The sequence below is a fragment of the Onychomys torridus genome, chromosome 5 (assembly GCF_903995425.1).
Source record: "Onychomys torridus chromosome 5, mOncTor1.1, whole genome shotgun sequence".
Lineage (NCBI taxonomy): Eukaryota > Metazoa > Chordata > Mammalia > Rodentia > Cricetidae > Onychomys > Onychomys torridus.
In genome coordinates, this window is record NC_050447.1 from 39,848,528 (window position 1) to 39,873,079 (window position 24,552).

The following is a 24,552-nucleotide window of genomic DNA, read 5'->3' on the forward strand; positions in this document are numbered from 1 at the left end:
CGAAGATTTATACATAACTTTCAAAGAAGTGGTATTTACCACAAGAAAAAAGTTGCAAGGAGTACAAAAAAAGATAAAAAACCCAAAATAAACAACCCCCCAAACAAAACAAAACAAACAAAAATTCAAAACTGTGTTCTAAGAGAATGTCAGCTATTAACTTCTGGGTAAAGGATTAGATCGCTGTTTTTTTTTTTTTAATTTTTTTAATTAAAAAAAAAAATAGAGGGGCTCAAGAGATGGCTCAGTGCTTAAGAGCACTGACTGCTCTTCCAGAGGGCTCCACGTTCAATTTCCAGTACCCACATGGCAGCTAACAACTGTCCAAGATCTGACACCCTCACACACACGTGCAGGCAATACACCAATGTACATTAAATAAGAATAAATAAGTTATAAAAAAAATTGAAGTCAGAGCCCGGCAGTGATAGAACATGCCTTTGATCCCAGTACTCAGGAGGCAGAGACAGGTGGTTCTCTGTAAGTTCGAGGCCAGCCTGGTCTACAGAGTGAGTTCTAGGACAGCCAGGGCTGCACAGAGAAACACTGTCTGTTTGAAAACAAACAAACATACAAACAAAACAACAAGAACAAAACCCCCAAAAGTTCAACGTCAGGCTCAGTGGGTCAGTCCTGTAATTCCAGCACTTGAGACAGTGAGGCAGGAGGATTGCCTGAAGTGTGAGGCCACCCTGGGTTACAAAGACCCTGTTTCAATAACAACAAATAAGTTTAATTAAGGTTTGTGTAATTTACACATTTTCTCCAGTAGGACAGGATTTACCTGGTCAAAAATGTACAAAACTTATTTTCAAATGCATGGACATGAAGAAGTGAAAGGAGAAAATCAGAGAGATAGAATGAACAAAAGTGAAGAGAGAGCTTTGTTAACCTAGGCCTCACCTTATTCAAACAGAAACTGAGCCAACCATCGGAGCAAATCAGAGACCTTTCCCTCTTCTCCCCACAATGAGTAACTGCTCAAGCTCTGGCTGCTCCAAGGTATAGCCCAATTGCGATCCTGTCTATTTTCCAGTTTTTCCTCTGTGTGACTCAGGCTCAGAACTACCCAGCCACCCTTTGCTCTGAAAATAACTTGATACTCACCCAACACAGCTGTAATTTTCCAGCCCGCATCCTTCATTTGCCATGTGGATGCCAATGAAAACCCTCCTTTACTTGGAGTTCCGACCGGACTTTTGCCGAAGACCTAACAAAAGCTCCCAGGTCTTTAGGCAGATCATTGCCAGAGCACGGCTGTGGAAGAGTCTCTCGGAATCATGTGCAGCCTCTGCCCTCCCTATGCTTCCCCCACCCAAGGCCCCTGCCTTCCAGAAGCCACAGGAAACCTCTTTTCCAGACATTTTAATTAGAAATTTATAAAACATCATTGAGTTCTCTTATACAAATTTTACTGATAGTTTAATATAATGCAAAGTAGTCTGTATCTTTGCTCATCTTTCTGAATCTTGTTAGCTTTTTTTCCCATACAATATATTCTGATCACACTCTCACCCCCATCTCCTTATTTTATTTTATTGAGACAAGGTCCCAAGTATCCCAGGCTGGGTTCTAACTCAAGAATGGTCTTGAGCCGGGCAGTGATGGCGCACGCCTGTAATGCCAGCACTCAGGAGGCAGAGGCAGGCAGATCTCTGTGAGTTTGAGGACAGCCTGGGCTACAGAGTAAGTTCCAGGAAAGGCGCAAAGCTACACAGAGAAACCTTGTCTCGGAAGCCCCCCCCCCCAAAAAAAAAAGAATAGTCTTGAATTTCTGATCCTTCTGCTTCCACCTCCAGGGTGCTTGGATGAAGTTTTTAAATGCTGCTGAGGATGGACCCCAGGGCTCTGTGCATGCCAGGCAAGCACTCTTCCAACTGAGCTATATCCCTAACCTTCTCATAACCTTTTTGAAATTGAAATCAGAGGCCATTTTTCATTTAAATCTCCAGAAAAAAAATCACAGGCATATAAATAGCTGTACATGTGAAATCAGAGAAACTAGTACTAGGGAATTTTTCTGCTTGAATACTTCAAAATAGCTTTGTTTTCAAAATTCTTACTTTGCTCAGTCTGACAGAAAGGTGCTCTGGAAACCAGAACTGAGTCTCCAAGGTAAACTAAGATATATACTGAGGAGTGTGTTTGGGGTTAGACATGAAGCATGGGGTGGTAGGGTAGGTATGTCCTTCCAGGGCTAATAACATGGTGATGTCATAAACAGAGCCACCTGTCCTTTAAGACCGCACAATTTCTCAAGCACAAGAATAAGGCCAAACTGCAGTTTTCTCTGCAAGGTAGGAGCTTGTTCTGGCCATGTTCTTTGTGGATACTTCTTTAGATGAGAGGGCTCCCTGGCTGGGCTGCTTGTCACTCTGGTAGATGCCCTGCTTAGCCTCCTCTTTACCTGCTCCTCACGCTTCCCGCCAAGCTTCCCTTCTGCTGAATACCCTGTTCCTTAGTCACGGAACTGCAAGCAACTGAGTTTTTGGCTCAGCCTCCAAATAAACCCCGCGGTTGTTAGGCAATGGAAGCCAACACCGCCACCGACCCCTCGGTCACCCATATCCTTTCAGAAAGGGGGTGGGCCGTCAAAGAGGAGGACGGCCAGGTGGCCAGGTTGTTGGGTGAGGACCAGAGAGAAAGAACCTGTTGTTAGAAGCCTGACATCCTTCCCTGCTACTGGGGGTGGGGACACAGACCAAATAAAACAGTACTTCTGACTTCAGCCGCCATCCTGGGGGACACAGACAGAGGGCAAGAAACGGGGCACAGAGCCAGCCACAGCAGGGCAAGAACAGAGGGCTGTTCAGCTGAGCCGATGACAGGCTCCCATCTATTAGCCTGAGGGCAGGTGTCTGGTCCTCCTGCCCTTAAGTTACCCACCCGCATGCACATGTTTCTGGGACTCTTGTATTTAGGCCTGCTCCCTTCAGTTCTCCAGTTAAAGGCTTCAGTTCTGGAAATCAAAGTTCTGAATGGACAATGTGTAGACACACAGGAGTAGAAAGTACTAGGGACTTGCATATTTCTCGAGAGAGCCCTGAAGAAGCTAAAACGTAGCTTATAATAGTAGGAGGAATGCACAGGGCAGCCCAGTTCAAAAGGGGTAAAGTCTTTCATTAACCAGAGGTGGGACTCTTCCAAAGATGTATGAGCTGACTACAATTTTCTCCTGAAATTCAAGGCCAAAGCAAAAGCAAAAACAAAACAAAACAAAAACCATAGCCTCTAGTAACTCTGGGACCTTTCTACAAACTTGTCCTTGGGGTTTCCTTGGTGCTTTGAAGGCATAGGGTTTGTGGAGTGCTACATTGAAAGAACCATTCTTTGTCTCTGAGGGGGAAATATGCGAGCCTGAAAGTGTCCAGCAGGCTCTTTGCAGAAATGGTGTAAAGTCACAGTTCTCAGAAGCTAGGGATGAGGTAGCCATGGTCCCTCGAGTCTCCTGATGTGGTCTTCTCAGGATAAGTGCTCTTTACCCAGCTCTCCCTGGGGCACGGCTACAGGAATGGAGGTCACTACTTGGTTCTGAAACACGAAGATTTTGATTCTTTCAAACACCCAGATGAAGATGAGTAGGATGCTGACATACTGAACCCAGGCAAACTTTATCATCTCCCAGAAGCCTGGCTGGTAGGTATAAAATGTTAAGGAGGCCACAGCTACATGTAAGAAACAGTTACCCCAAAGTTCAGGTCAGATGGGAAATAGAAAGAATATTTCAAATACTCTTCAGATAAAATGGATAACCAGAGATTATTAAGATATAAATATGGATAATTCTGATCCAGAAAAATTACTTAGAAAGAAACAGGAAATGGATTTTTCTTTCCTGTGGGAATAGCAGTCATTTGCCTGGGGGCTACAGAGCTGCAGCAATTTCCTATCTTGTGAGTCCTACATCTGTTCCTACTTGGGATAGCGAAGGAGCCCTTCCTTTCTTAGTGGGAATGAGCCACCGCTGACTGGCTAACAGAAAGGATATGAAATGACTTCCACAGGATATCGGATGACAGCATTGATCACAAAAGGAGCTTCGGCAGCCCTGCCCACCAGCCAGATTGGGTTGGGGTCACTCAGGATGGTAGTAACTGCAACACAAACATTAATCATTAATCCGAAATATAAGTAGTCTTTGAATGCAGGCAGATATTCTGCATTTCAGAATGCAAAGAAGTGAAAAGAGCAATTAAATGTGCAAAGTTGCTCACACATTATTTAAAATACTTGCCAAACTATTTCTGCTACAATATGTCAAAAACTTGCAAAGGATTTATGTGGTCTACCATTGCTGAAGAACTAACTGAAGAAATACTATGTTTCTAGAAAAAGTGGCAATTAAAATGGTATAGCAGTGTAGGGGAAATTTTTTTTTAAAGATTTATTTATTATGTGTACAGTGTTCTGCCTGCATGTATGCTTGCACACCAGAAGAGGGCACCAGATCTCATTACAGATGGTTGTAAAACACCATATGGTTGCTGGGAATTGAACTCAGGACCTCTGGAAGAGCAGCCAGTGTCCTTTAACTTCTGAGCCATCTCTCCAGCCCCCGGGAAATATTTTTATTACATAATTAAATAAATAAGAACTTGGATCCCAAAGTGTTTCTGTTTCTTTTTTCTTTCTTTCTTTTCTTTCTTTCTTTTTTTTTTTTTAAGATTTATTTATTTATTATGTATATAGTGTTCTACCTGCATATATGCCTGCAGGCCAGAAGAGGGCACCAGATCTCATTACAGATGGTTGTGAGCCACCATGTGGTTGCTGGGAATTGAACTCAGAACCTTGGGAAGAACAGCCAGTGCTCTTAATTTCTGAGCCATCTCTCCAGCCGTGTTTTTGTTTCTAAGCTTTATGTGCGCACACTCTTGTGTGGGAAGGTGTCTGAAGGACAGCTGTGTTGGAACCCCTGGAGGTGGTATTATAGGCAATTGAGAGCTGCCTAACATGGCTCCTGGGAACCCCAGTAATCTGGAAAAGTAACAGCACTCTTTTTTTTTCCTTTAAAAGCATTATCATTTATACAGTGTTCTGCCTGTATGTATGCCTATAGGTCAGAAGAGGGCACCTGATCTCAGTATAGACGGTTGTGAGTCACCATGTGGGTGCTGGGAATTGAACTCAGGACCTCTGGAAGAGAGGTTAGTATTCTTACCCTCTGAGCCATCTCTCTAGCCCCTTCTTTTTCTTTTCTGAGACACAGTTTCTCTGTGCAGCCCTGGCTGGCCTTGAACTCAGAGATCTGCTGGCCTCTGCCTCCCAAGTGTTGGGATTACAGGCGTGCGCCACCACCGCCCTGCCAGTAGCCAGCACTCTTAACTGGTGATCCACGTCACCAGGCGTGTCCCCTTTAAATACATTCATTTATTTAATGAGTGTGTATAGCTGTACCAGTGCTCTCCTTCCACCATGTGAGTCCTAGGTATAGAACTTAGATCACCAGGCTTATAGAAAAAGCTTTTACCCACTGAGCCATCTCACTGGCTCCTTTTTTTGATAGCATCTCAGGTAACTAAGCTGGCCTCTGACTCACTATGTTACCTTGAATTTCTGATACTTCTGTCTTTACCTCCTGAGTGCTACCATGCTTTATGGCTTTATGTGGTACTGGCGACTGAACCTAGGTATTGTGCATGCTAGGCAAGAGCTCTGCCAATTGAACTATATTCTCAGCCCCAAAGAATGAAAGTTGTATAAACTATTTATACATGGACAAAGAGTGAATGAAATAAAGAGAAGAAGAATTGATTTTCAGGCCAATGGTTATCAGATTTATTAAGATATACTAGAGGGCTGGAGACATGGCTCAGAGGTGAAGAGCACTGACTGTTCTTCCAGAGGTCCTGAGTTCAATTCCCAGCAACTACATGGTAGCTCACAACCATCCGTAAATGAGATCTGGTGCCCTCTTCTGGCCTGCATGCATACATGCAGACAGAACACTGTATACATAATAATAAATAAATTAAAAAAAAAAAAAGACATACTAGAATTGTAACCCTTCCACTTGTGAAATGTCTGTGGGTATCATCTATAGTATCTTGCTGCCAAGAAACAATTTTGATGCCTTTAGGAAAAATGTTAGACCATCAACAAGCCTGGTGTGCTAAGTAAAGCATGGGGGTGCTCCTCTAGGGGATGAACACTATCTGTAGTCAGGCTAGAAATGTAGACTGTCTGACACACACCACACATAGCCACCTGGAAACAGAGGACAGTAAATTGTCACTGGATTTTTTTATAGGCGCACTATGAGGGATAACTCAATTAGGCACAAATGCACATTAGTAAGAGGAAAACAGCCATGCCAGTGATGGTGTAAACAAGGTGAGTGATCACTAACCCGCTGGGCTACAGGTGGTAAGTGGGGAAGGATGTGGCTGTGAGGGCAGGACACAGAGGACAATCTGGCAAGCCCATCTCCCGCCCATCACCGAGCCTCCCCTGGGCTTGTAATTTCCATCTTGGAAAGCATGCCAGCTGTTTGTTTTCATGGAGCCCACAACCTGGGAAGTCTGTGAGCACTGGCCCAGTGGCCTCTCCTGGGAACTCACCATTCCTTTCCTGATAGGCAGCGACAATGTGTGTGAGGTCGTAGTCATGGGCAAAAGGACTAGTCCCATTGATCACAGATACCTGGGGCAAGGTAGGAGGACAAGCTATGAGCACTCCCCTCCCCACTTTTTTCCACCCTGCTGCTCACCCAGGCTCAATCCTGGAGACCACCCTAAGCCCAGAGACCTTATTCTTGTGACACATTGCTGTTTCAGTCATCATTTTTTAGAGTTTTATTTTTATTATTTATAGGGGTGTGTGTGTGTGTGTGTGTGTGTGTGTGTGTGTGTGTGTGTGTGTGTGTGTAAGGTGGGAGTAAACATGCACATGTGAGTACAGGTGTCCATGGAGGCCAGAGGCATTGGAGTTAAAGTTATAGGTGGTTGTAAGCAACCTGATGTGGGTGCTGGGAACCGAAAAATCTCTCCAGCCCTGTATCACTGTATCAGTGATCATTTCTTCAGGGATGAACAAACTCTTTTATGGTGATAGAAATGAGGGCTAATGTCCATGTACCACAGGTTTCACCTCTCTCTCTCTCTCTCTCTCTCTCTCTCTCTCTCTCTCTCACTTTGCGGGTTCACAGACCAGCAGAAGGGCCTATGCGTGCACCTGAATGAGACAAAGGGAATGAGGAAAAACAGAGGCTGGAGAGCTGGGAGATAGCTAAACTTCTTTCCCCCATGTGTCTAGTGGATTTTCATATAAAAACAACCGTTTTCCTCCCGGAAAAACAGGTTATGCTAACCGTGCAGCTTTAAGTGTATGCCCTCCACCCTGGTCCTGTTGGCATGTGCCATGGCCATAGGGCTGTTGTACGGACAATGCTGAGGGCTGAGCCAGCAGGTGTCTCAGGAAGCCACCATGGAGACTGAAAAACGTGACATATTAACCTCTTTTTTACTTCTGTTTGAGATGGGGTGTTGCTCAGTTACCCAGGCTAGTTTTTTAAATTCCTGGCCTCAAGTGATCCTCCCACCTCAGGGGACTACTAGGGCAGGCATGCCACCACACCCATCTGTAAACTTTCTCACTCTGGGCTGGCATATGTCACCTGCTCAGTAAGTGGTAACTATTTCTTTGGCAATGTATTTACATAGGCATTTTACAAGATCATTTGGAAGATGTGACGGTCAATCCTGACGGTCAAACTGATTGGCCTGAGCAACACTTGGGAGATTTTAGTAGAGCGCACCTCTGGGTGTAAGGCGTTTCCAGAAATGATGGGGACAGGAGGCCCAGGCCTGATCTGTGGTTTGACCCACTGATAGATTCAAATGTGAACCGACATTGGGTGGTTTAGGGAGTGGAGCTGTTGAAGGTGGGGCCTAGTTGGAGGAAGCAAGGCACTGGGACCTTGTGGGGGTGGGGGGTGGGGAGGGGATGACACGCTGCATCTTGCTCCACTCTGCCCCCTGCTGATCATGGCGTGAGAAGCTCTTTAGTCCCCTCTCTCCCACCAGAATGGACTAAAACCTCTGAAACTGTGAGCAAAATCAATCTCTCCTCCCTTCTGTTGTTTCGTAGGGCGTTTGGTTACAGCAAGCGATAAACTAACACAGAGCACACTGGGAAGATGTGCAGCTGAGAGCAACAAGTTATTTCTTCAGTCTCCCCTCTTTCAGGGTATAAACCAAGGTGTGTCATTTAGATCTTTTTAAAAATTATTATTCTTTATGTGTATGTGTGTTTTACTGTATGTATTTCTGTGCACTTTGTATGTGCAGCATGTAAGGAGGCCAGGAGAGAGTGCTGGATCCACTGGAGATGGAATTACAAGTGCCTGTAAGCTGCCATCTGGGTGCTAGAAATCAGTCCGGGTCCTCCGGAAGAATAGCCAGTGCTCTTAACCACGGAGCCAGCTCTCCAGCTCCCTTTCTGCATTTTGTAAGAATTCATGATGGGACTGGAGAGAGAGTTCAGTGGTTCAGAACACTGTCTGCTCTTCCAGAGGACCTGGGCTTGGATCCAGCACTGCACATCTGTGGTGTACATACATACATGCACATACATACATTTAGGCAAAATACTCATACACATAAGAAGATCTAAATGCTGTTTCTAAGCTCAAATTTCTCTTCCTACAAAGGATGTGATAAACATAGGCACGGAAGAGCTAGACCACAAGAAGCATCCTTACATTGTATCTGATATCCAGGCCTCGGTAGCTCAGTGGCTGCTTCTGCTGCAGCCTCAGGTCGCCATTCACATATAACTGTGACCCGGGGACAGCAAAGGAGGACTGAAGAAACGCCATGCTCTGCATCACAAATGTTGACATCCTCTGAAATCATTAAAAAGAGAGACGCCATTGTCTGGTCTGTAGGGCCTGGAGGTTTCACAAGCCACCTGTCTGCAGCTGAAGCTGACAGGCCTGCCACACCTGGGCTAGCCCACACAGGAACCTTTCTGCCCAGAATCCTCTGACCTATTAATAATTAATCAAGTAATTTAATATTACCCCCAATGAAGAATATTCAATTTGCCTATGTTAAATGTCCCAACAATATTCCGTAAGTGCCATCTTTGGTGTGGCTCTCCCTAGAAAGGAGGAAGAAGAGAGGACTGACTCACATGAAGTTGGTAGGAAAAGGTCAGAAGGAGCTGCACACCGAGAACACTCTCTGTGGCTTGTAGGGGAAGTTCAAGTTTAAAATGGAGCACATCCATTTTCCCATCCTGGTTCCGGTCCTCTTCTCTAGCCTACAAAGGCCAAAGAAAGAGATTTATTTTTTTTAGAATTGTTGTATCTGAGGCTGGAGAGATGGCTCAGAGGTTAAGAGCACTGGCTGCTCTTCCAGAAGTCCTGAGTTCAATTCCCAGCAACCACATGATGGCTCACAGCCACCTATAATGAGATCTGGTGCCCTCTTCTGGCATGCAGGCAGAACACTGTATACATAATAAATAAATCTTTAAAAAACTGTTATATCTGGGTGGTGGTACCCACTTTTTTTTTGTTTTTTGTTTTTGTTTTGGAGCTGAGGATCAAACTCCAGGCCTTACACTTGCTAAGCAAGCGCTCTACCACTGAGCTAAATCCCCAACCCCGGTGGTACACACTTTTAATCCCAGCACTCAGGAGGCAGAGACCAGCAGATGTCTGAGTTCAAGACCAGCCTGGTCTACAGAGTGAGTTCCAAGATAGCCAGGGCTACACAGAGAAACCCTGCCTCGAAAAACAAACAAACGCGCTGGAGAGATGTCTCAGAGGTTAAGAGCACCGACTGCTCTTCCAAAGGTCCTGAGTTCAATTCCCAGCACCCACATGGTGGCTCATAACCATCTGTAATGAGATCTGGCACCTTCTTCTGTGTACATAATAAATAAATAAATAGATAGATAGATAGATAGATAGATAGATAGATAGATAGATAAATAAATAAATATTAAAAAAGAAAAACAATCGTTATTTATGTGTACCTGTGACTATGCATAGGTACATGTATGTGACTGTGCAAGCCAGAAGATATTGTTGGATGCTCTAGAGCTTGAATTAAAGGTGATTGTGAGCTACCTGATGAAGGTGCTGGAACTTAACTTGGGTCCTCTGCAAGAAGAGTATGGGCTCTTAATCACAGAGCCATGTCTTCAGCCCCCAGGGAGAGACTGCTTTTTCCTCTCCCTCTCTACCTCTCACTCCTTTTGTCTTTCTTTAGAGTGCTAAGTATTGAACCTAGGACCTCCTACATGTTAGGCAAGTGCGTCACTACTATGTGACAGTTCCATCCCTAAGTCAGCTTGTTTAAATGGGGAAAAAAAAATCTAATGCTAATCATCATGCATTTACCAAGCAAACTAAATAAATCCACCAAGCTCTATTTATACATTTCTTTAAAATGTATTTTTATTTTATGGCTATCAATGTTTGCCTGCACATATGTATGTGCCCTAAGTGCATGCCTAGGACCCACAGAGGTCAGAAGGGCACTTTGGGAGGATGTTACCTATGGTTGTGAGCCGTCATGTGGGTATTGGGGACTAAAGTCAGGTCCACTGATCCTTCGCTCCAGCCCCTATTTTTTTTTTTTTTGTTTGTTTGTTTTGTTTTGTTTTGTTTTTCAGACATGGTTTCTCTGTGTAGCTTTGGAGCCTGTCCTGGAACTCACTCTGTAGACCAGCTGGCCTTGAACTCACAGAGATCTGCCTGCCTCTGCCTCCTGAGTGCTGGGATTAAAGGCGTGCGCCACCACCGCCGGTTAATAATTTATTTAATTTTATGTGCACTGGTGTGAAGATGTCAGATCCCCTGGAACTGGACAGTTGTGAACTGCCACGTGGGTGCTGGGAACTGCCACGTGGGTGCAAGGCGTCAGAGCGAGCTGCCAGTGGCCAGCAGAAGGGACGGCACGAGCACACACCTGCACTTCGATGCTCAGCTTCACTCTGTGAAGAAGGGATTTTTCTCAAGTGCGCAAGGTTAGGGTCGCGATAGCTGCTTTCAGAGCCTTTCAGTGACTTCTTTCCTTCAAGGCAACAATGTCCTTTTCTTAGGCTTGTTACATCTACTGTCCTTCCTCCGCTGGCTTCTACTCTCCTTGTCCTAGCTCGTCGGTTATGGGCTGGGGGAGGAGAGAACTGTGCAGCCAGGGCTGCTGAGAGCCGCAGAGGCAATATGAATGGGATGGGAAGGTGGCGGCGTCTGGGTCATCTGTGAGTTAGCGTCTGCTGCTATAAGGAAGAGGGCTGTCCTAGTTCAGGGTTCTATTGCTGTGAAGAGATACCATGACCACAGCAACTCTTTTAAAAGAAAGCATTTCATTGGGGCTGGCTCGCAGTTCAGAGGTTCGGTCGTTATTGTAGCATTGGGAAGCACGGCAGCATGCAGGCAGACACGGTACTAGAGGAGCTGAGAGTTCTATATTGGGATGTGTAGGCAGCAGGAAGTAACTGCCACACGGGCTTGAGCATCTGAGACCTCAAAGTCTGCCCAGTGACCACTTCCTCCAACAAAGCCACATCTAATCCAACAAGGCCACACCTAATAGTGCCACAGCCTATGGGCCGATGGACGCCATTTTTATTTAAACCACTACATTCCACTCTCTGGTGCCCCCTAGGTTTGTAACCACATCATAATGCAAAATGCAGTTAGTCCAACTTCAAAAGTACCCATAATCTCTAAGTCTCAAACCTTGCTTAAAAGTCTAATGTTCAAAGTCTCTTCTGAGATTCATCCCCTATAATCCCCTATAAAATAAAGATGATTTTTTTTACATATTTCCAATATACAATGGCACAGGAAATACATTACTATTCCAAAATGTAGGGAAAGAAGCATAGTGAGGAAATACTGGACAAAAGCAAGACCAAAAAACAGCTGGGCAAACTCCAAATTCTGCATCTCCGTGTCTGAAGTCAAAGCTCTCTTCAAATCACCAACTCCTTTCAGCTTTGTTCACTGCAACACACTTCTCTCTCTTGGGCTGGTTCCACTCCCTGTTAGTAACTCTCTTTGACAAGTATCTCACAACTCTGGCATCTCCAGTATCTTGGAGGTCTCCAAGGAGATCTGGGCTTCACCTTCACAGTTTCATGAAATGACTCTCTAGACCTCCAAGCAGGGATACCCCTGACACATCCATGGCCTTAGAAGTTTTCCTCAGTTGTGGAAGGAGGTTCCATAACCCCTTTCTTCTGTCCTTGAATCTAAAGTCAGAACCACATGAACAAAGCTGCCAAGTTTGCAGCTTGCTAGAACATGGATTCCTTGTTCAATTACATCTTCACTACCTAAGCTTGGCTGTCCTGGAAGTAGCTCTGTAGACCAGGCTGGCTTTGAACTTAGGGATCTGCCTCACTCTGCCTTTGGAGTTCTAGGGTTAAAGGCATGCACCACCACACCCGGCTCTAAGCTTTTCTTTAATTCCTTTTCCAAGTTGAAAACTTAGTTGTGTGAGATCTTGCTCTGAGGTCACCACTCCCTTTATTCCACTTAGCACTAGGCTTTTCTTTTGTCTGCTCACACTTCCTGATGCCTCTTTCCTACTTGAACTGTACATTTTGTATTTTTATTTGTTCAGCTTGTTTCTTTTCATTATAAATTTGTATAAGAGTGAACACTAATACCACACAACAGTCTATTCTAGGCTGTTTTGAGATTTCCTCTGTCAAAGCTGTTAATCCAAACTCTTCAATTTAATCTCAGGCAGATTTTTTTTTTTTTTTTTTTTGACAAGGACTGAAAACAGCCACATTCTTTGCCAAAATATCACAAGACCAATCTCTAGGCCACATACTAATATTCCTCTCTTCTGGAGCCTTTTGAAGCAGGCCCCCACTGTTCAAATCACCCTCAGCACCACTGTCTTCCCTGTTCCTACTAATATAGCTCATTAAGCCACACTTAAAGCTTTCCAATGCTTTCTGAACCCGAAGCCTCAGATTCCACATTCCTCCAATCAAAAGCAAAGTCAGGTGTATTACAACAATATCCCAGTTCCTGATACCAACTTCTGTCTTAGTTAGGGTTTTATTGTTGTGAAGAGACACCATGACCATGGCAACTCTCAGAAAGGAAAACATTTAATTTGGGCTGGCTTACAGTTCAGAGGTTTAGTCCATCATTGTTATGGTGGGAAGCATGCTGATATATAGGCAGACATGGTGCTGGAGAAGTAGCTGAGAGTTCTACATCTGAATCAGCAGGCAGCAGGAAGAGGAGACACTAGGCCTGGCTTGAGTTTCTGAAACCTCAAAGCCTGCCACTAGCGACCACTTCCTCCAACAAGACCACACCTCCTAATGGTGCCATTTCTTGTGAGCCTATGGGGGCCAGACTGTCTCCTGGACTAGAGCTGGACAGGAAGATAAAGACCACGCTTCTCTATTTACAAGGGTAGAGGAGAGAACTGCCAGGAGGGTGCAGATCCAGCAGGTTGTGGGAGGGAGAGGAACTCACTTCACTTGATCTGTACAGTACATGTCAAGCCTCAGACAGAGAGAACAAGCGCTATCCACATTGTTCAGACAAGAAACTCTAGATAGGAAGTCAGGGCGGTTATCAGAGGCACAGCTAGGAAACAGTCTAACAGGGTTTAAGACTGGGTGTTTTACTGTGTTTCAGCCTTTTGGCTAATAAAATCAAGTGGAGATTAGGTGTTTTAATTCAAATTTCCTTTTAGTACTAAATTGTCCAGACTTAGAAAGAGAAAAAAAGGTAACAAAACAAAACAAAGAATAGCCAAGTATGGTGGGGGCACATCATAATCTCAGCATATGGGGAGCCTGAGGCAGAAGGATCACTACAAATTTGAGGCCACCCTGAGCTACATGGATAAATTAAATAAATAGATAAATAAACAAACAAACAAACAAATAAATAGGTAGATAGATGAATGAATGAATGAGTAAGAGATCGAGATCTGGGCATGGGGGCTGGAGAGATGGCTCAGAGGTTAAGAGCACTGACTGTTCTTCCAGAGGTCCTGAGTTCAATTGCCAGCAAACACATGGTGTCTCACAACCATCTGTAAATGAGATCTGGCAGCCTCTTCTGTGTACATAATAAATAAATAAATCTAAAAAAAAAAAGAAAGAAAGACAAGAAAACTGCCTTATTAAAAAAATAATAAAAGATCTAGGCATGGTGGTGCACACCCATGATCCTAGTACTGGGAAGGCAGAGACAGAGAATCAGGAGGATAAGGTCTTCTTAAGCTACACAGCAAGGTCTGAAGCCAGCCTAAGTTATACAACACCTCATCTCAAAAAACTAACAGTGAGGGAGTATTAATCCTGTGAAATTTGAAGAGGAAACAAGCTGATTGTCTGATTAAGGTAAGCTGTATTTTGGGGTGCATCTGGGACTGGCCAGCCTACTTGCTTTTCTCTACGTTGGGATTTTAGAGAGCAGCCCCTGTTAACCTCTTAAGGTCTCTTTTATGGGAGAGGTAAGTATTATTGGGGGCAAGAGAGTTGGCTGTTATACATTGTTAGAAAAATAAAATGAGCCAGGCAGTGGTGGTGCACACATTTAATTCCAGCACTCGGGAAGCAGAGGCAGGTGGATCTCTGTGAATTCGAGAGTGGTTTACAGAGTTAGATCCAGGTCAGGCACCAAAACTACACAGAGAAACCCTATCTCGGGGAAAAAAAAAAAAAAGAAAGAAAGAAAGAAAGAAAGAAAGAAACAAAAATACAATGAGCTGGGGCATGGTGTGGTAGTGCACACCTTTAATCCCAGTACTCAGGAAGCAGAGACAGGCAATCTGTGAGTTTGAGGCCAGGCTGGTCTACAAAGTGAGTTCCAGGACAGCTAAGGCTGTTGTACAGAGAAACCTTGCCTCAAAAAAATAATACAACAACAAAAAATGGGCTGGAGAGATGGCTCAAAGGTTAGGAGCACTGACTGCTCTTCCAGAGGTCATGAGTTCAATTCCTAGAAACCACTTGGTGGCTTACAACCATCTATAATGAGCTCTGGTACCTTCTTCTGGTGTGCAGGCATCTATGCAGGCAGAACACTACATATATAATAAATCTTTAAAAAAAGAAAAAGAAGCCAGGTGGTGGCGGTGGCGGTGGCAGCGGCAGTGCACGCCTTTAATCCAGCACTGGGGAGGCAGAGGCAGGCGGATCTCTGTGAGTTCCAGGCCAGCCTGGTCTACAAAGCAAGTTCCAGGACAGGCTCCAAAGCTACAGAGAAACCCTGTCTAAAAAAAAAAAAAAAAAAAAAAAAACAAACAAACAAAAAAACAAAACATTAAAAAAAAAGGAAGGAAGGAAGAAAGAAAGGAAGGAAGGAAGGAAGGAAAATACTAGGAAATGAACAAGGGTAAGGATATACATCCTGTGAATAGAATTGCAATCTTTGTGTGTGTGTGTGTGTGTGTTTGGAGACAGGGTTTCTCTGTAGCCTGTCCTGGACTACCTCTGTAGACCAGGCTGGCCTCGAACCCACAGAGATCCACCTGCCTCTGCCTCCTGAGTACTGGGATTACAGGCGTGAGCCACCACCACCCGGTCGAGTTGCAAATTTAATGTAGGTTGAAAAACATACTTTGCAGTTTACACCAGTTCTATGAAACAAGAACTTACTTGTTTTTTTAAAAAAAAAAAAATTATTTTTATCTTATGTGCATCGGCATTTTGCTTGCATGTATGTCTGTGTGAGGGTGTCATGAGCTTGGATTGGAGACAGGTGTTACAGACAGGTATGAGCTGCCACGTGGGTGCTGGGAATTGAACCCAGGTCCTCTGGAAGAGTAGCCAGTGCTCTTAACCACTGACCCATCTCTCCAGTCCCATATTCTTAATGACAAATAGAAACTTTAACTTGTGGGGGAGGTTAAGAGCACTGGCTGCTCTTCCAGAGGACCTGAGTTCAATTCCCAGCAACCTCATGGTGGCTCACAACCATCTATATATTGGGATGATGTCCTCTTTTGGCATAAAGGTATAGTATAGACAGAGCACTCATATACATTAAATAGATCTTAAAAAAGGAAAGAGAGAGGGCCTGGAGAGATGGCTCAGAGGTTAAGAGTGCTGCTTGCTCTTCCAAAGGTCCTGAGTTCAAATCCCAGCAACCACATGGTAGCACACAACCATCTGTAATGAGATCTGGTGCCCTCTTCTGGCCAGCGGGGATATGTGCAGACAGAACGCTGTATACATAATAAATAAATAAATAAATCTTTAAAAAAAAAAAAAAAGAACAAGAAAAGGAACCTTAACTTGCAAGGATAAACAGTAACTTATTCTTTGACTATTTAACTACAAACAGAAACCTTAACCTGCACAGGAACTTATTCTTTGGGTTTGTTGTTGTTGTTGTTGTTGTTGTTGTTGTTGTTTGTTTGGTTGGTTTTGGTTTTGGGAGACAGGGAGACTTGGCTGTCTTGGATCTTGCTCTGTAGACCAGTCTGGCCTTGAACTCACAGAGATCCACCTGTCTCTGCTCCCTAAGTGCTGGGATTAAAGGTGGGCACCACCACTGCCCAGCAGATCTTATTCTTAACTGTCTTAACTGCAAACAGAAACCTGTTTTGGTCTCACAGGAGGTGGAGAGTTAATTCATCAGTTAAGAGCACTGTGTGCTGCTCTTCCAGAGGACCAGAGTTTGGTTCCCAGCACTCATACTGGGTGCCTCACAACCACCTGTAACTCTAGGTCCATGGAATCCAATGCCCTCTGGCCTCCATAGGTACTTACACTCATGTGCACACACAAATCAAAATAATAGAAATTAATCTTAAAGTAATAATAATAAGGCCAGTGAGATGACTCACTTGGTAAAGGTGCCTGCTGCCAAGCTGAATGACCTGTGTTTGATCCGCAGGACTCACATAACTGAAGAAGAGAACTGACTCTAAGATTTGTCTTCTGACTTCCATGTGCGCACACACACACACACACACACACACACACACACACACAGACACACACACACAGACAGACACACACACACACAAACCCCAAAGATGCTTGGCAGGAAACATCATTTTGTACAAAGGTAGCATTGTACTGGGAAAAGTACCAAATAATACAAAACAGCACCAGGTAATTGCCCAGGGACACGGAGAAAAAGGAAGCAAGCTAAAATGGGAGAATGGAGAGGGTGGAAATTAACAGAGATTTTTACGGAAGGTGTTTGGGATGATCTAACTTGCTGGCACCATGGCGATAGAAGCACCCGGATATCTGGGGGTTTGGGTGGAGGGTGATCCAGGCTAACCAAGGGTTTGTGTGCTGAGTGTGGGTGGCGTCAGGCACCTGGACAGTGAGGAAGGCTGAGGAAGAAGAGACTTTGCATATGGATGAGTCAAAGCTGGCTTCCCACGACAGACTTCTGCCAGCAAGGGTTACCTTTTAAAGGCTCCAAAACCTTCCCGAACACCACCAGCCACCCACTGAACACCACATGTTCAAACATGAGCCTCTGGGGGACATACCATGTTCAAACCCTAACAGTGACAGATACAAACAGTGATAAAAGCAGTCATCCAGAGGGAACTGGAGAGATGGCTCAGCTCTTAAAAGCCCTGGCTGCTCTTCCAGAAGACCCAAGTTCAATTCCTAGCACCGACATGAAGGCTCATAACCGTTTATAACTCCAGTCACAGGGGATCCATTGCTGGCTTCTGAGGACACTGCATATCCATGGTGCCCAGAATATACAAGTGGGCAAAACACCTACACACATAAACTAAATGTATTTTTTGTTTTTCAAAGAGTAGACATTCAGAGAGCTGATACCTCAACAATAATTTTAGCTCAGTTCCTAAAATCTGATTGGCATCTGGTTAAGAAAATTCGCTGGGAGGTGGTGGCACACGCCTGTAATCCCAGCACTCAGGAGGCAGAGGCAGGTGGATCTCTGTGAGTTCGAGGCCAGCCTGGTCAACTAGGGGTAGTCCAGGACAGGCTCTAAAGCTACAGAGAAACCCTGTCTCGAAAAAACAAACAAACAAAACAAAAAAAGAGAAATCTATGGATATTTGTTTTGTTTTGTATTTTGAGACAAGATTTCACCATGAAGCCCTGGTTGTCCTGGAACTTGTTTTTTTTTTTTTTTTTTTTTGACATTTTCTAGATTTTTCTTTCTTTAAAAATATTTTGTAGATTGCCTTGTAATTTCTTTTTTGGTGTTTAGAGTCATTAATTCATTTAAAGATATTTTATTTTTCTTTATGTGTATATGTATCTCTGTATGCATTTGCATTTGAGTGTGGATTCCTGCAAAGGCCACAAGAGTGCATCAGACCTCCTGAAACTGAAATTATGGTTGATTGGTAACTACCTAAAATGGGTGCTGGGAACTGAACTCAGGTCCTCTGCAAGAGGAGCAAGCACTCCGAACCACTGAGCTGCCTCTCCAGTACCAGTGATCAATCTCTAAGTACAACTTGAAATCATCCTCAAGCCAAGCACTCATCCAGGAAGCAAGCAAGTCATTTACTGAACAATTATAAATCATTGATAAGAGATTGTGTGGGGGGGGGCTACAGTGGTTAAGAGCAATAGCTTAATTTAACTTCCTCTTCCAGAGGACCAGGGTTCGATTCCCAGCACCCACATGGTGGTTTACAACCATCTGTAACTCCAGTTCCAGGGATCAACACCCTCTTTTAGCCTCCATGGACACTGCATCCACACAGTACACAGTCATATATGCAGCCAAAACAGAACAGTCATATACACAAAAAATAACAAATTAATTTTTAAAAATTGTTTTAAAAGAGAGATTTAGGAAAAGGAGTTGTGTCTTACTTCTTCTAAGGCAGGGTCTCACTTTAGCCCTACCTGAAATGTAACTCACTGTGTAGCCCAGGCTAGCCTTAAACTCATGATGATCCTCCCAAGTGTCGTGATTACAGACATGAGCCACCACATCTGGTGTGGTTTTTTTTTTAGTGTGAGTGTGTGTGTGTGTGTGTGTGTGTGTGTGTGTGTGTGTGTGTGTAAGGGATTGAACCCAGAGGCCTGAACATGAACTATACCACTGAACAACATCCCTAGACTAAGGCCTTTGTTTTCCTAGCCATGCAAAATCACCCGGCTAGGGCTGCAGCTCAGGCGCAGAGTGCTTACCTGGAACATTTAAGGCCTTAGGGAACAGCCCCACCATTTTAGTTCTTTTTTGGGTTTTTCGGTTTTTTTTTTTGTTTTGTTTTGGTTTGATTTGGTTTTTTGAGACAGGATATCTCTGTATAACAGAGTCCTGGCTGTCCTGGAACTTGGTTTGTAGACCAGGCTGGCCTTGAACTCACAGGGATCCTCCTGCCTCTGCCTCCCGAGTGCTGGGATTAAAGGCCTGAGCCACCGCCACCGCCCGGCCACCATTTTAAACAAACAAAACAAAACGAACATGGCACATCCATCCAGTATTAAAGAGAATTAGCCTTGCTTCTTAAATTTGAAATTAGACCCAGGTACCAGAAGTGGAGGAAGACAAGGAGCAGGGCTCTCAAGGGAGTGGCTTCTGGTTCTAGAGATAAGAAGCTGACTCCAGCCCACTAAGCTACCAGCCAGTTGTAGTGAATGAGTAAATAAAAATAAAGAACGGAAGCCCAGTGTTTATCCTTGCCTTTCCTTAAGAAGTCCAGTGTCTACACAGGGAATCACAGGTCTGCCTCCACGATGGCCTCTCACCCAGTCACTCTTCACTAGAGCATTAGAGCAGTGGTTCTCAACCTGTGAGGTCGTCATGTATCAGATATCTACATTACCATTTGTAACAGTGGCAAAATTACAGTTATGAAGTAGCAACAGAAATAATTTTATGGCTTGGGGTCTCCTCCACATGAGGAACTGTGTTAAAGGGGTACAGCACTGGGAAGGTGGAGGACCACTGTGTTAGCAGCCACCAGCCCCCCTCACGCACTGTCCTCTTACCCCTTCAACTGAGCCAGATGCGTATTTTGGCCAGTCAGTATTCAGTGTGGTAACCAGGACAAGGGAAGTTCTGTTCACAATGCTGACTGCATTTCCTTCCTTGCTTTTTCTTATGTTTTATTTCCCTGCACTTAACAATTATTTGCTTGCCTCGTTTTCTTTATGTGCATAACATTTCAACAGAAAGCTTCTATTGACACCTAAAGGTGTATGATTTCAGTCTGGCCATGTGTTCATGCCTGTTGTCCAGTTTCTTAGGGGGCTGAAGTGGGTTTATTGCTTCAGCCAAAGCCAGTTTGGACAGGCAACATAACAATAACCCATCTCAAAAAGAATAAAAGAGGATAAAAAAGGTGTAAGATTTAGTCAAAATTTTGTCATTCAAATATTAATTTTAATAGTTAAAAAAAAGGCAAATTTTAAAAAACCAAGGAGTAAGGGTGAACAGTGAGATGGCTCAGCAGGTAAAGACCCTTGCAGCAGCCCTGACAATCTGGGCTGGATTGCTGCCATGGCGGAAGGAGAAAACCTGACTTCACAAGCCAGCGCCATCTTCTTTTGCGACAGAATGGACTTGTGTTTGCTGTGTAGCTCAGGGAAGGGGGCAATCCTCCTGCCTCAGCTGGGATGACAAGTGTAGGTTAGGAAGGGACAAAACATTCACCAACAAATAACTGGTTAAATTCATCACTCATTATGTCATTAAACCATCTACAGACCTTAAAACTAATAAGGTTGGTTAACAAGTACTGATAACATTACCAACCACAGTGAACCTTTACTTTTCCCTCATCGCGTATAAACCGATACCTGTTTAATATCTCCCCACGAACCTACAGGTTTGTGATCTGAAAATTATATATATAATATACATATATATATACATATATATGGAAAAATTAAAGAGCAAAGTAATCTGAATTAGAGTGTGTGTATTGCTATTCACATGACCAACAAGGTTTTCATATTTTAACGTTCTTATTTAACTGTTGGCGGAAAAGTCTGAATTCTTTTTTCCCCATCAGCTACACAAGTTTGCCTTATATGGCTAATAATCAGCTGTGTCTGAAAGAATCCACGTTTGAAAGTAGGAAAGCCAGATGTTCCATACGTCTAAGGGAAAGTATTTTCCGAATACGAACGGAAAGGGATGACTGTAAGGAAGCATTTGACTTATGCGAAAATAAACACGAAACTGCAGACAGTAAAATGCTTCAGTTTCATGGAAGACAGCTGCAATACGGAGGGGGGGGGAGCCTAACCCTGAGAGGCGTGGCTTGGCCAAAGCACGAGCCAAGAACTCAACCAATCAGCGCTTGCCCCCGCCCCTGCGTCCAGTCTACACAAAAACGCTGGTACTGTCTCGCCTTCCAAGTGTGGAAACTCGGCGGCATCCTGGACATCAAGGGTCTTTCACGGCCACCTTTCCACTCTGAAGTGACGAGCACCAGAGATGCTGCGCTCAAACACACCGACTGCATGGCTGACGCTCTGGGGACACCCGGAGAAGCTTGAGTAAAACACACCTATTATCTAGAAAGTTATATATACGCAGGCCAAAGAGACTGTGTTTCCAGCCCCTATGCTCCTTGAGATCCAAGCTGTGAGGCTGGGAATGTGGCTCGGTAGTAAAGTGCTCTCTCAGAAGCGCACAGCCCTGGGTTTGATTCCTAGCACCCCATAAACTGGAGCATGGCTGTTGCATAACAGAAATCCCAACACTTGGAAAGGTGGAGGCTGGAGGATTAGATGTTGAAGGCCGTCTTTGGCTATAAAGTTTAAGACCAGCCTGGGATACATGAGACCTACCCCCAGCACCACCCCCCCCCCAAATCCAAGCTGGGATCCCTGGAACTCCCTCCTGTCCCCCAGGGCCCCAGCGGGAACCACGCACCGACACGAGGGGGACGCGCAGGTGAACCCCCTGCAGCCGGTTGAAGGTGGGGAAGGTGCTCCAGGCGAGGAAGGCTCCGGGCTCCGGCCCCAGCAAGGCCACGAGCAGCACCTGGTGCTGGAAGCGCACGCTCGGCTGCTCCTCATAACTGCTCCGCTTCAGCCAAAACCCTGCAGGAGACAAGGCGGGTTGGGGAGCCAGGTCAAGAGAGCGGGCCTGGGCTAGAGGGCCGCGCCGAGCCATGTGGCTCTCCAAGCCCAGGCAGGCTCACCGTGGCTCCGGAAGGCCACCAGCAGAGGGGGGATGTAGGTGAGCGCCGTGGCCAGCAGTAGGAAGAGCGCGGCCTTGGAGCAGAGCCCGGCACGATAGCCTCGCTCAGCCGGGTGGGAGAAGAGCTGGTACAGCGCCATGAGCGCAAGGCCTTAGCGCCGAGTCTCCACGGCAACCGACGGCGGGCAGAGGAACCAATCGCAAGCTCGCAGGCCTTTAGTAGGGGTGGGGCTAGCGGGATGTGCTGGATTAGAAAGTAGATGCATTTTATGCGTTGCCTTTGGGCCCTTCAAGGAAACAGCAAAATCTCTATTTCCACTCACTAAAGTCTGTGTCATCTTCTATCCAGATATGCATAGAAGGTGACTTGGTAAACATTTCCCCGTAGGTCAACCATTAACGCACAACATGCGGGTGGTAGATGTACTTTAGCTGGTAGGAGGTTAGCCTACCATGCAGGAAGCCCTGAGTTCATCCCTAGCACTTCATTAAACCAGGCACAGTGGCCCACATCTGTAACACCAGAAACCCGTGAGGTGGAAGCTGGAGGATCAGAAGTTCGAGGTCATCTTTAGCTACATTGTGAGTTGGAGGCCAGCCTGGGATACACCAGTCTTAATACAAAAACTCCAATGTGAGGCAGAGCCAGGCAGATCTCTGTAAGTTCGAGGCCAGCCAGGTCTACAGAGGGAGATCCAGGATAGGCTCCAAAGCTACACAGAGAAACCCTGTCTCGAAAAACCAAAAACCAAAACCAAACCAAAACTCCAATGTGGTTCATACTGAAGTCTGAGCCATTTAACATAACAAGGCCACAGTTCTGGAGCCAGGTACTCTTGCTTTCAAATTTGGTTCTGTTTCCACCATACCACATAGCAGGAAAGCCAGAAAACAGGACACAAATCTCCTGGTTGTTCAAAGGTTAGAGGTAATTTATTACACGACTCCTTCTGATGTATGTAGTTAGGTATAAGTGTTGGTATCATATTCCCCAAAGTTAGCATTTGTTGATAGATTATGTGAATACTTACTACTACCAATATTTCAACATGGAAGAAAGTTAGCTTTTGTTTTGTTTTGGTTTGGTTTTGGTTTTTCAAGACAGGGTTTATCCATGTAACTGCCCTGGCTGTCCTGGAACTCTCTCTGTAGGACAGGCTGGCTTCTAACTCTCAGAGATCAGCCTGTCTCTCCTCCCAAGTGCTGGGATTAAAGGTGTGTGCCAAACCCCTACCCCAACCCCCAACCCAAGCAGAAGATTTTGGTTGTATGTTTTGAAGTAGGGTTTTACTATATAGCCTGGGCTGACCTTCAATTCTCCTTCTTCCAGATCATATGCATGAGCAATCAGTGCTCTTAACCACTGGGTCATCTCTCCAGTCCCCACCAATAATTTATCTTAATTCTGGAAAGATTGTCCTCTGACCTTAACGTGCAAGTCATGGTGCTCACCTACAATCATACACAAATAAGTAAACCAGTGTAATAAAACATGTACATAAGGAACTAGAAAGATTGTCTGCTCTTGTAGAGAATCCAGGTTTGATTCTCAGCACCCACATGGTGGCTCACAACCATCTGTAACTCCAGTCACAGGGATCGGTGGTGGCACACACCTTTAATACCAGCACTTGGGAGGCAGAGACTGGTGGATCTCTCAGTTCGAGGGCAGCTTCATCTACAGAGCAAGTTCCAGGACAGCCAGGGCTACACAGAGAAAATCTGTCTCAAAAAAACAAAATAATAATAATTAAATAAATAATAGCAATAAAATGAAATTAAGGGAAAATATAAATGTATTTTTAATTAAATAAAAACTACACTAAGGGGTTAGGGATTTAGCTCAGTGGTGGAGCGCTTGCCTAACAAACTCAAGGCCCTGAGTTCGGTCCTCAGCTCCAGAAAAAAAAAAAAAAAAACTACACTAAAACAACCATTTTGGAATGGCTGGATATGATGTAGATTCCATGGGGTGACTGTTCTGTGGGTAGAGTGTTTGCCTCCAAAGTGTCAGCAGAAGGGGATGCATACTGTAGCTAGGTCACTGATGAGACAGAGGGAGGTGACTGGTAAGAATTTAGGAATACATAATGGTTCAGTCTTAGCAAGGTGTGGTGGTGTATGCCTTTATTCCCAGCACTCACTGGGGAGGCAGAAGTGAGGCAGAGAAAGGTGAATCTCTGTGAGTTCAAGGTCAGTCTGGTTTTCATTATGAGTTCTAGGACAGCCAGAGAGACCTTGTCTTAAAAAGTAAAATAGGGGTTGGGGATTTAGCTCAGTGGTAGAGCGCTTGCCTAGCAAGCACAAGGCCCTGGATTCGATCCTCAGCTAAAAAAAAAAAAAAAAAAAAAAAAAAGTAAAATAAAGCTTTTCTGTACGGTCTCTTTGTTTCTCTGTCTCTCTGTCTATGTCTCTGTCTCTCTCCCTCTCTCCCTCTCTCCCTCTCTTCCAATAAAGCTCTAGAAAGGTTTAAAAAAAAAGTAAAATAA

At 44.7% G+C, this 24,552-nt stretch overlaps 1 protein-coding gene across 1 annotated transcript; it reads right to left on the reverse strand.

Moving 5' to 3' along the window:
- Window positions 1-1,747: 1,747 nt before the first annotated feature.
- Tmem231 (transmembrane protein 231) lies at window positions 1,748-22,615 on the reverse strand. Its single transcript, XM_036188488.1, has 7 exons — window positions 22,065-22,615; window positions 21,794-21,963; window positions 9,136-9,264; window positions 8,702-8,845; window positions 6,561-6,642; window positions 3,989-4,094; window positions 1,748-3,640 (listed from the first exon to the last, which is right to left on the reverse strand). The coding sequence occupies exons 1-7, from the start codon at window positions 22,201-22,203 to the stop codon at window positions 3,463-3,465; spliced, it is 948 nt and encodes a 315-aa protein (XP_036044381.1). The 5' UTR covers window positions 22,204-22,615; the 3' UTR covers window positions 1,748-3,462.
- Between the last annotated feature and the right edge of the window lie 1,937 nt (window positions 22,616-24,552).